Raw genomic sequence first — 13,211 nt, 5'->3', positions numbered from 1 at the left:
AATAATGAAAAAGTTTGAAATATTGCAAGAATTACCAAAATATGACAAAGAGACATGCAGTGAGCAAATGCTGCTGGAAAAATGGCACCTGTAGATTTGCTTGATGCAGGGTTTCTCATCAACCTTCAATTTGTAAAAAATGCATTGTTTGTGGAGAGTAAAAAAGCAAAATGCAATAAAACAAGATATTCCCGTGTCCTTTGTAAAAAGCAAGAAGTTCACTTTTCATACCTGAAGAAGTTTGAACTTTTGAAGTGACTCATTTGTGGAGCATTGTGTTGGGCATGTTAGGGAACATCTCATATGTGACTCAACACATAGCATATAAATGACTTTATTCTCTACCGTCTAGAGCAGTGGCTCTTAACTAGGTATGTATGATAGTAGGTGGGGCATTTTTGGTTGTTATAATGTCTCTTGACACTTAGTGGGCAGCATCTAGTAATGCAAAACATCCTGTAATGTATAGGACAAACTTGTAAAGAAGGATGCCAATAAATGTCAGTGGCCCATTGAGAAATGTTGGTCTACAGGCTAATTTCCTTTCAAAGCAGATCACCTGAAGGTTCATAAAAGCAGCTAAGAACTGTGAAACAATAACTATTTTTAAAGCATTTTGGGTTATAAAAATAAACAGTACTTTCTTGATTAGTCACCGGTAGCATCAAAATGAATTTTTCTTAGTTTTATGATAACAATTATTTGTTTTTCACTGAGGTAAAATTTACATAACTTAAAATTAACCATTTGAAGTGTACAGTTCAGGGACTTCCCTGGTGGCGCAGTGGTTAAGAATCCTCCTGCCAATGCAGGGGACATGGGTTCGATCCCTAGTCTGGGAAGATCCCACATGCTGCAGAGCAACTAAGCCTGTGTGCTGCAACTACTGAGCCCACATGCTGCAACTACTGAAGCCCGCGCCTAGAGCCTGTGCTCCACAACAAGAGAAGCCACCACAGTGAGAAGCCCACACACCACAACGAAGAGTAGCCCCTGCTCAACGCAACTAGAGAAAGCCTGCATGCAGCAACAAAGACCCAACGCAGCCAAAAATAAATTAAAAATAAATAAAGTGTACAGTTCACTGGTATTTAGTACATTCACAGTGTTGCGTAACCAACACCTCTGTCTAGTTCCAGAATTTTTGTCATTACCCCAAAATGAAGCCCCATATGCATTAAGCAGTCACTTCTCATTCTCCTGTCCTCTCAGCCCCTGGCAACCACCAATCTGTCTTCTTAGATATTGTGGGTATTTTATATATATGAAATCATATAATATGTGACCTTTTGTGTCTGCCTTCTCTTACTTAGCATAAAGTTTTTAAGATTCATCCATGTTTAGCACATGTCATTACTTAATTCCTTTTTGTGGCTAAATAATCCCATTGTGTGGCTGTATTGCATTTTGTTTATTCATTCATCCATTGGTGGACATTTGGGTTGTTTTCACCTTTTGGCTCTTGTGAATAGTGCATCTGTGAATATTTATATACAGGTTTTTGTTGGCATAGCTGTTTTCATTTCTTTGGGTATATACCTAGGAGTAGAATTGCTGGATTTTATGGTAATTCTGTGTTTAACTTTTTGAGGAAACGCCAAACTGTTTTCCACAGCAAGTCTACCATCTTGAATTCCCACCAGTAGTGTATAATCGTTCCAGTTTCTCCACATCCTCACCAACAGATCCCAGTTATATTTAAGATGACATACTAAGTAATTGAATCAAAATGTCTGGATAGTGGGATTCAGGGTAGTTTCTGTTTTCTTTTTTATATTTTTCTGGCTACACCCTTTAACCTTTATAGAATTAGCCACTATTACTATGGTTATTTTTTTAATGTAAAATTTTATTGGTTCTCATTTGAGCAAACTAAAAGTAAATGCTTCACATTCATTATTGACAAGTGTAAGGTTAAAATTCGTTTTATATGTCGGACTGTGAGCTGAGTTGTAATCCACAAAAAAGATCTGAAGTCTTAACATATTTTAACAGAAGTATTTTACAAGAGAAGAATGTAAGAGTTTGATTTGTCCTGGTAAGACTAGAATGCAAAAGGTTCCTACGGTTGATGTATTACACGGTACCTCTGCTACCTCAGATTTTCTGTGGGTGAAGTCTCTTATCTAGTGTTCACAGATCTCTGTTTCTGCAACACAAGAATTTTGAATCAAGAATATAGGAATTGTGAGTCTGAATTCAAACTTGGGGACTCCAAATAAATTTAGAAGTAGTACTGAACTATTGGATGGAGGCCAAACTGGTGTTGGAAGAGATGAGTGGGAGTCTCTTAGAATGATATTATTTGCATTAAACAAATAGTTTAGAAACAATTTGTTTAAAGTGGGGAAACAGAGGTTCTGAAATGTTTTTAGCAAGAGAAGTCTCTAAGTGTTCTTTCACACATCCTTTTACTTACAGTGTGTTTATTATATACCATGTGTGTTTGGCCCATGACTGTTAATTTAGTTATTGTATCTTATTTTAAGTCTGAAGAAAGGAAATATTACAGGGTATTTTTGTGAAGTGTTTCTTTGAGGTAAAGTAGGCTTAGATGAAGTTATTTGTTTTTGTTTTTGTTTTTTAAACATGTGCTTCTTAAATTTACTCTCTTTTGTATAGTCCTACTGGGTAAGAAAGTTTTCCCCAGCTTCACTCTGTAATTTGATTTAGGGAAAACAAAATATGCTTTCTCAAACTGTACCCCTCTTCCATAAGTTTTTATATACTCTCCTTGCTGGTGTGTTTCCCCCTTTTTCTTACTCCATTGGTCTAGGATTAAGCTTTACTTTATAACATTGTGGTGATCTGACTTGATATGCGAAGGTTGAACTAAAAGATTTAGAAGATGAATGATTGGCATGTTTCATAAACTTTGTAATTACAATAGTACAGCAAAATTATCATCCTGATATTTTGTTTTTATCTAATACCAAAATACCAGGTTGATACTATTTAATTAAAATGTTTACAAAATAACGATTTTTTAAAAAAATAAGTGAGACCAAAAATTTAATGCATATCAAATATTATTATCAATTATCAACAATTCAGAAAATGTCCAAAACCTTATAAAAATATTAATGTTAAATATATATTATTTGAACATAAACTATTTGTGGATAAAATTAACAAAATACTTTTATTCAGAAATAAAAATGAAGAACACTTAAGTGCAGGTTCAAATGTGCATCAGTGGTTCATTATCGAGCGATGATCGTATCTTTGTGCATATTTTTCCTGCTGCTGAAGAAGAATTCTTAAACTTAATGAGTTGAAATAATGGTGAAAAAATAATTATAATCCCAAATATATTCATAGATAATCTCATTTCTTATTTGATAGCTTTGAGATCTTTTAATTTAAATTTTATATATTTAAGTTTCATTTTTGATTGAAGTTTTAATGCTCATAGTTTAATGAGTCAAAAAAGTCTTACAAGACTAGCTAAGCAGAACCACAGGCCCCCAACCACTAACTCATTGCCTTGTCAGAGGGAAAAGCCAAGTGCAATGGGTATTGTTAGTGATATGTTGTAGACTTTGGATTCTGTTATTTTTCTCTGATAAGTGTTAATTTTTTTTATCCTGGTTGCCAGTTAACAGGGCTGGATTCAAACTCCAACATTATCTCTTTTGTGTTAAGTAACAACAAAAGTCTCAACTCACATCTTTACACCTTCCAGCTATTGCTTTTTGCTGGTAACCTTGGAGTCTTCCCCAAATGAAGGTTATCCAAATATTTCGGCATAGGTTATACAGAAATTTTGTGACATTTTCTTTCTGGGATTCATCTTTATCTTACAGTGGCTCTGGCAGCCCTAGGCTTTGTCCTGTGGCTCCTCAGCTAGCAAGAAGGCAGATTTCTGCTTCCGTCCTGAGTGATTGTTGCTGTGTGGGCAGATAAGTGCTATCAGGCAACAGCACCTATAAATACAGCTCCTACCTGGTGCAGTTCCTTCTTTTAAGGATGACTTCCCTCCAGTTGCTACCTGTTTTTGGTCTTGTTCGTTTTTATATTTTAATGTTTGTTTTTATATTTTATCCACAGTATATAATTGTTAAGGGTGGGAAGGTTAATATAAGTTAGCTTGTCATTTCAAAGCAGAACATTACAATATTGAAGCATTATTTTATTTTAGTTCAGTTAAAACATCCATTATTCAAAGAATATTTTAGGAAATTGTAAAACATCCACTAAATGGAATATTACGATATGTTAAATTTTTGAAACAAAATTTGGAAACAACAAGGATGTCTGCTATCACTGCTACTCTTCACCTTTAGATGAGAGATTTTAGCCAAAGTAATTAGATAAGAAGCAGGGTGTGGGGGTGGGGGGAGGCCTAAAGATTGGAAAGGAAAAAAATATTTTCATTAATTGTAAGTTAAATTATTATCAACAAGAGAATCTACATACTATTAGAACAGATAAGAGTTCAGGAAGGCTGCTGGATATAAGGTCAGCATAGCATACCAATAGTTTCTCTGCACATCAGCATGCACATTAGCAAAAGCCAATTAGAAAACATATTAAGAAAAAAGAGATACAGTTTACAATACCATCTACAAGCTACCTAGTACTCTGTTACAAAAGATATAGAGAAAATTACATGACATTTTTAAAGGGCAGACAAGAATAAATTCAAATTATCAGTCAACTCCCCCAGTTCAATCTATATCATCAGTGCAGTTCAATAAAACTCTTAGGACTTTTGTTGAGTTGGAAAAACAAAAAGCTCACCTGAAAATTAGAGGTCCAAGAATTCTCAAGGCTGTTCCGAAAATGGTTGAGGAGTGTCATACAAATTCAAAGTGTGGTGTTGGCTTAAGTATAGACAAGTAGATTAATAATAAAACTGAAAAAAAACTGGAAACAGATTCAAACATATATGTAAACTTGACATAATAAAATAGAGAACAATTGGTTTGCCAAATACCAAACAAGAATAAATTCTGATTAAAATAAAGATCAGGGGCCTCCCTGGTGGCGCAGTGGTTGGGAGTCCGCCTGCCGATGCAGGGGACGCGGGTTCGTGCCCCGGTCTGGGAGGATCCCACATGCCGCGGAGCGGCTGGGCCCGTGAGCCATGGCCGCTGAGCTTGCGCGTCTGGCAACGGGAAAGGCCACGACAGTGAGAGGCCCGCGTATCGCAAAAAAAAAAAAATAAAGATCAAAAACAAAAAAGCAACCTTCAAAAATTTTAGAATGAAATATAGAATGTCTTTAAAACCTTAGCTAGATAGGATTTCTTATGACAAAAAACACAGGTCATAAAGGAAAAAAATTAATAAATTTTACTAAGTCAAAAATTTAAACTTTAGTAAGTTATTAAAATGTACCACTAACAAACTTAAGTATATGTAACAAGCAAAAGATTAGTATCCAGAATGTATTAAGAACTACTACAATTTAGTAAGAAATCATCAACTCCACTTAAAAATGGGCAAAAGCCAAGAACCAACAGTTTATGGAGGAGAACCCATGTGGTCAAAAAGCAGGTGAAAATGTACACAACAATGCTAGTAATTGGGATAATGACAAAGGGTTTTTCATACCCATCAGAATAGTAAGTTTTTGGGCTTCCCTCGTGGCGCAGTGGTTGAGAGTCCACCTGCCGATGCAGGGGACACGGGTTCGTACCCCGGTCTGGGAAGATCCCACATGCCGCGGAGCAGCTGGGCCCATGAGCCATGGCCGCTGAGCCTGCGCGTCCGGAGCCTGCACGTCCGGAGCCTGTGCTCCGCAACGGGAGAGGCCACAAGAGTGAGAGGCCCGCATACCGAGAAAAAAAAAAAAAAAAAAAAAGAATAGTAAGTTTTTAATATATGTCAGCATAATATATGTATCATATATAAATGGCATATGTATATACATTTTTTTTCACGGAAGTTGACAGGAAAATAGGGACTACATATACTGCTGATGGAAGTATGAATGTATACAAGTGCTTGCGAAAGGAATTCTGTAATACATAATAAAACTGAAAAGATACATCCATGAATCCTAGAAAATCAACTTTTAGACTTATAACTGAGAAATTTTTGATTGTGTATACCAGGAGACATGTACAAAGACTTTATTGCAGCATTGTTTGTAGAAAAACTGAAAAGTACATAATTGGCTTTCAATAGAGGAATGGATGAATAAATTTGATACATTCATTCAATGGAATACTTTGAGCAGTTGAAATAAGTGGACTTCATCTAAGTGTGTCAACATGGAAAGATCTCAAAAACAGGGTTGAGTGAAAAGGACATTTGCAGAATATATACAATGTAATGGCATTTATATAAACACTTAAAAGCTTCATGGAGCAATAGTGTATGTTGCTTGTAGATCTAATACAGGTATTGAAATACCACCTGGGAAGGTTATACATCAGATTAATGATGGTTGTGTTTGGGAAGGTAGGGGAGGGTCTGAGACTGGACAGAAGAACAAAGGGGACTTAAATGTCCTCTATATCCCTCTATCATGTTTGTGTTAAGTATGAGGGGCTAGATTTAGATGTGTTCCCATTTTACTTTATAAGTTTATTCTTTAAAAGGCTGTCTTTTACATATTCTTTTCAGAGATTTACCAAGTTGTTTGTTTGTGATAGGAAGTCACAGTCATCCTCTTTACATATCCTGTAGAGCAGTCAGTTTCTCGTAGAAGGGGAATATATTTAGATCTATTGTTTTTAAAATAGTCACATTTTCAAGTTCATATTAATTTCTCTAAAAATGCTTTCTTAGGTGGTCCCAAAGAGTTGTCTTTATATGGGGGACTAAATGTCTGTCATTCATTTATTCAACAGATTTTATTGAACATCTAACATATGCCAAATGGTAATACAGCAGTGAGCAAAACAGATGAGTCCTGCTGTCATAGAGTTTAAATTCTAGACAAGGAAGATAGCCAGTAAACAAATAAATTAATAAAAATATTAAATGGTGGTAAGTGCAGTAATGAAATTTAAAACAGGATAAGAGGGCTAGAGCGTGATGGAGAGTATTTTACATGAGGAGGTAGTCAGGGAGAAGTGTCTGTGAAAGATAATATTGAGCAAAGTCATGAGGAAAGTGAACAGATAAGTTATATGGGGGAAGATTCTTAGATGCTGACTGAAAAAGCCAGTGCAAGGCCCTACTCCTGCCTTGAGAAGCAGCATGGAGGACAGCGTGGCAGGAGCTGAATGAATGAGGAGTAGACTAATATGAGATGAGATTAGGAAAATAGCAGAGGGCTGGATCATACAGGGCTTTGTTGGCCGTGATAAGGACCTTGGAGCATAGGACTAATGCGGTGGACGGTATCACTCTGGCTACTTGGTTGAGAATAGCCCACAAGGTAGGTGGTGGGGATGTAAAGATAGAAGCAGAGAGATCAGATAAAAGGTTATTATAACAGTTTTGAAAAGAAATGATAATGGTTTAGACCAAGGTGGTGAGAAATGGTTGTTTTTTTTTTTTTTGGCTGTGTCGGGTCTTGGTGGCCTCACGAGGGATCAGCGTGTGGGCTTCTTTCTAGTTGTAGCACTCAGACTTGTCTCTAGTTGTGGCACGTGGGCTCAGTCTTTTCTCTAGTTGTGGCATGCGGGCTTCTATCTAGTTGGGGCATGCAGGCTCCGTAGTTGCACGTGGGCTTAGTTGCCCCGTGACATGTGAGATCTTAGTTCCCCGACCAGGGATCGAACCCGAGTCCCCTGCATTGGAAGGCAGATTCTTAACCACTGGACCACCAGGGAAGTCCCGGTTGTATTTTTGATATATTACTTTTTAGCATCAATTCTTAATCTGTAGATTACCTTCTTATCTCAGGGAAACTGTGGGAGTTATTAAGAAGAGGGAAAAACAGCACACTTTAGCTGCTAATGAGTGAGAAGCTATACACACAATCTCCAAAGATTTTAAACTTCTAAAGATCTTCTGTGGGATGGTAAGGAGGGGATTTCAGTTCCTCTTACCTAGAGGTATCATTTACTTTTTCCTTTTAGTCATTGTGAATTTTGCAGTTGAGCTTAATCCAGTCATACTTTGTTCTTTAAATAATGAAATTTGAAATTCAAGTACAGGTGTAAAGTTTTGAGGTTACTGATTGAATTAACTGAATTGTGATTTAAATACATGTTTTTACTTACTCTATAGATTAACTGTATAGCTATATACAAAGGTAAATGACCACTTTTTTTTCATTTATTTGGCTCTAGAACCTTTTATGGAAAATAATTTGGTTTGTAACATCTATTCAAAATAGTATATAAACTGTCTTTGAACTTTTGCATGATTTCATTGCATTTGCACTTTGATATGTTAAAATCCAAATTATAGTTCAGTTATTTTATACCAGCTTCATTTGTATTATATATTAATTGTTCACTTATATTCAGTAGTTCAGTTAAATTTTTATACAGTGGCTTTCTGTGTTATTTATTTCTAAATACAGTCTTTCTCTCCAACTTATTACCGTATTAGCTAATCTTTATTATTACTTTTATGTCTATGGATTCTGAGTGTGTGTGTGTGTGTGTGCATGAGAGAGGGGGAGAAAGAGAGGAGGGGAAGAGAATCTTCTTTTTTTTTTTTTTGGGGGAAGAGAATCTACTTTTTTTTTTTTTTTTTAATTTTTTGGCCGTGCCACACGGCATGCAGGCTCTTAGTTCCGCAACCAGGGATGGAACCCGCGCCCCCTGCAGTGGAAACGAGGAGTCTTAACCACTGGACTGCCAGGGAAGTCCTCGAGAGAATCTACTTTGTAATAAGTCTTTAGAAATACAGATAATGGTACGCCATTATGGCTTTTTAATGCTAAACAAATCATTGTCCAGAGTGGCAGGCATACAGTAGAAATCATAATTCATTGTAAACTCTGTGTTCTATTTCTATACGTAATAATACATCTGCACTTTCATGTATCACTAGAAACAAACTTTGTTCAAAAACATCTTGTACAAAGATAGAGCATATCAGCAACAGGATGACTGTAGCAGTGAACTCAGAAAATATTCTGATCATGCTTTAGGATTGAATTTATTACAATGAGTGGGAAGCAGACTTTTGTTTTGCTTTGTGAAACATGCAGTTTTAGGGTATGATGCCTAATCTTAAGAACTTTTGCTTATTTTTTTCATAGTACAGATAACAAGTTATCATGTCTGTTTGAAAATGCTTTGAACATTTAATAAATTTATCAGTCTTATTAACTTAACTTTCTTTTTCTTTTAGCAAAACTATACAATCTAAAGTGGACTGCATTTTGGTAAGTAAAATAACTAAAGTTCTTTTGTTATAAGGCTTTTCCCACTCTATATAAAATACATTTTTGAGTAAATATTTATTTTAAGTATAACTCAATTTAAGTGAATAAAATTTGACATTTAATTACAACCCTAGGGGTGAACTGGCTATGTGCTGTCTAGATACTTTCCTATATCTCATCAGTAATAATTGCATGTTTTTGAAACTTACTGGCTTTTACTAAAGATCACTTCAGCATTTAATAAAGTGAGTGTTTATTTTTCTTTTCTAATAACTCTTAAAGGATTTGTTAAAGAAAAAATTCAAGATGTTTGATGGGTTAAGTTTTGTTGTGATAGTGTATTTTTTGTATTTGGGTTGCTAGACTTCAGGAATTAAAGCCACAATAATAGTTTACATTCAGGTTTGACTTGTAGACTATAAGAATTTGTTTAAATGATAGCTTTTTAAAATACTTTATGGGTTGGTTTTTGTTGCTATAATATACTTTTTATGTTTGGATTGCTGGCCTTCAGGCGTTAAAACCACAAAAATAGTTTAAATTTAGATTGTGTTTTTAGTTCCTTAGATCTTCTCTTAAACATATGAGGGAAGAAGTATGCAGCTACTGAGACTACTGGAATAGTACTGACTTCTTTCATGGAAGTGTATATTAATGGAATGTTCCCTAGGCTCTAGAATATTCAGTGATTCTGCACTGTTAGATTCCCCAAAATGTCACTGTAGTTAGTCCTCTTTCTATATTTGTGATATCAGAACTTATTCAGGTTCAGGTCTTCACTATAAGCTAACATTTTTTTGTTAGGGAGTAAGTGTCTGTAGTGTCTGGTGCTGAAATAGTATGGGATCTTATTAGCTTATGATATTATTGTTAGTTTCTAGGTAGGTGCATAGATAACAGTACTTCATAGGAGAACAGGTAATTTGATCAGTTCTCCTATGCCTTTCTAACCTAACAGTTAAGAAAGAGGACTTTGTGGGGATGTTTTCCCCTTTTTTTCACTTATCTTTATTATCTTTTTTTTTTCCACAGTAACCCTCTGAAGCAGATAATCTTGTTACTTCCCTTTTACAAAGGAAGAAACTGATGCTCTTGCATTTACTTCAAAAAATAATTTATTGAGCCCATGCTAGGTATAAGGGATACAACATTAAAAGGACATGTTGCCTTGCCCTCAAGAAATTCAGTCTGTTAAAATAGATTTAATAGTGCTCTTAAGATCTAGGGAGGTGGTGATTGGGGATGGATTGGGCGACCTTACCCGCAACCCCCAGAGCATTTTCTGAATCTCCCATCTCTGGAGTCTCATTGTTTATATCTATCACTCAGTAACTATTGCATAATTACTCTGTGCTAGACCCTGTGTGGGTGTCAGAATACGGTGGTAAACAAGACAGATACAGTTGCTATCTAAGACCTCCTGCCCTTTTTTTTTTTTTTTTTTTTCAGTATCTGAGATAATGTTGGAGGATTATTCAATTTTTTCTTTTCATGAGAAAATTGGGACAGAAGACTACTATAATTTATTAAATATGGCATTTATAAAATAAGAACAAAAAGGGTTTTTTTAATCTTTCAAGAGTTCAGAAGTATTTATATTTTAGCATAAGTTTTAAAGTTATATGTATTTGATGAACAAGATAGTAATATCTCTGTCTTCATGAATCTTACATTTTGTTGAGTGAAGTAGACATTAAATGAATGGTAAAATAAATAAACATTATAACTTCAGGTAGCCATAAATACTATTTCAGAATTTTTAAAGGCAACAGGAGACAACTGATGGTGGGTAGGATAACCTCAGATTGGGTGATTAGGAAAAGTCTCTGAGGAAATGACATTTGAGAGAAGACCTGAATAATAGGAAGCCAGTCTTGTGTGAAGATCTGCCAGTGACACATACTAGGCAGAGGGAACAGAAAGTACAAAAATTCTGAAGCAGAAATGAGTCTGGGATGTTTGAAGATTACAAAGAACCCGGTATGCTGGAACTTATGACAGGAGGAGAGGATGATAGGAGAAGAGTCTAGGTAGGGCTTATTTAGCTATGGCAAATAGTATGTATTTTCTTCTAAGTGAATGGAAAACCAATTAAAAGGTTTTAAGTAAGAAAGTAGTATGATCTAGTTTTTTTGTTTTTGTTTTTTTGTTTTTTAATACCTTAGCCGTTGTTGGAAAATGGGCTTGTTAGGGGGATGAGAGTAGAAGCAGGAAAGCCAGTTAGGCTATTGGAAAAGTCCAAGTGAGAATATAAGGCTCTTGCTCAGATGATGACCGTGGAAGATGGGGAAAAAATAGATGAATTCAAGGCATATTTTCGATGTAAAGCCAGTAGGCCTTGCTTGCTGACATATTGAATGTGAATGGAGAAACAAAGAGGAATTAAGGATAATTTCTTTTGGTCTAAAGGATTTCCTTTAGTATTTCTTATAAGGCAGGTTTGCTCATAATGAATTCTCTTGATCAGTATTTATCTGTGAATGTCTTTATTTTACTTTCAGTTTTGAAGGATAGTTTTCCTTCTTTGGCCTTCATTGTTTCTGTTGAGAAGTCAGTCATTAATCATGTTGTTTTCTGGTACATGATGAGTTGTTTTTCTCTTATTGCTATCAAGATTCATTCGTAAATTCATTCACTGTTTGTTCACTCACCCACCTACTCTTGCTTTTAACAGTGTGACTATATATGTAGGTGTGGATCACTTTGTGTTTATCCTACTTTGGGTTTGCTGAGTTTGCATCTGTAGATTAATTTGATTTGGGAAGTTTTCAGCCATTATTTCTTCAAATACTTTTTCTGTCCCTTGGATTCCCCTCTCCATAGAAAGCTGCCATTACACTGCTGTTGAAATTATTGATTTTGTCACTCTAGTCTCTGGGGCTTTGTTTCTTTTTTTCTGATTATTTTTCCCTGTGTTCTAGTTTCTCTATTTTTATTAAGATTCCTTATTATTTCATTCCTTTTCATCATGGTTTCCTTTTTATGTTTAAACACAGTCAGCCTCATCCATGTGGGATAGGTCATGGGAGAAGCCCCAAGCAAGAGTAAAACAGACTCTCACAGTTAATACCTGAAGTTCAGCAGTTTGTAATGACCAAAGACTTCTCAGTTTGTTGCCTTTCATCAGTTTCCAAAGCCCTAAAATCATTCTTTTTGACAGTTTTTCATCATTTTAGAGTTATTTTGAGGGGAGGATTTGCTGGCTATTCATTCCATTTGTTCTAGATAGCTCAGCTTTCTCACATAGATTTTATCATGTTTTCTTCAAGAAGTTTTATAGTTTTAGCTTTTTCTGTTAGGTCTGTGAGCCATTTTGATTTAAATTTTCTGTTTGGTATAAGGTGAACTTCAGTGTTTATTTTTTACCATATGAATAGATATCCAGTTGTTCCAGCATCACTTATTGAAAAGTCTACCCTTCCCCAATCACTTCCTATATCAAAAACCATTATGCGTGGGTCTTTGGCTAGAGTCTCTTTTTTTCCATCAACTGCTGTCTCTTTCTTTATGACATCACCACACTGTCTTGTTTACAGTAGCTTTGTCAAAAGTCTTGACATCAGGTAGTGTGATAATTCAAATTGGTTTTGGCATTTCCATACAAATTTCAGAATAACCTTGTCAATTTCTTTCAACAAAAAAGTCTACTGGGATTTGTTTGTGATTACAGTGAATTTATTGATAGATTTGGGGCCAGTGGGCATCCTAATGACAAGTTTTCTAATCCATAAGCATAGTATATCTCCATATTAGTGGATTCTTCTATAATTTCTCTCAGCAGTGTTTTCTAGTTTTCTGTGTATAGATCTTGTATATGTTTTGCTTAAATTATTCCTAGATATTTTAAGATTTTGGATGTTATCACAAACGACATTAAAAAGTGTTTGTGGGCTTCTCTGGTGGTGCAGTGGTTGAGAGTCCGCCTGCCGATGCAGGGGACACGGGTTCGTGCCCCGGTCCAGGGAGAT

The 13,211-nt window shown here is 35.5% G+C and overlaps 1 protein-coding gene across 1 annotated transcript in view; it reads left to right on the top strand.

The window, feature by feature from the left end:
• RFX7 (regulatory factor X7) overlaps positions 1-13,211 on the top strand; it is a 146,199-nt gene that overhangs the window by 41,728 nt on the left and 91,260 nt on the right. Inside the window, 1 exon segment of the mRNA XM_007448322.1 lies at positions 9,210-9,243. Coding sequence (XP_007448384.1) covers positions 9,210-9,243 — 34 coding nt within the window.

This window comes from Lipotes vexillifer, unplaced genomic scaffold, assembly GCF_000442215.2.
Source record: "Lipotes vexillifer unplaced genomic scaffold, Lipotes_vexillifer_v1.1 scaffold2029, whole genome shotgun sequence".
In the NCBI taxonomy this organism is placed as follows: domain Eukaryota; kingdom Metazoa; phylum Chordata; class Mammalia; order Artiodactyla; family Lipotidae; genus Lipotes; species Lipotes vexillifer.
Note: the sequence above shows the minus strand (reverse complement) of the source record. Positions and strands in the feature narration are given on the sequence as shown.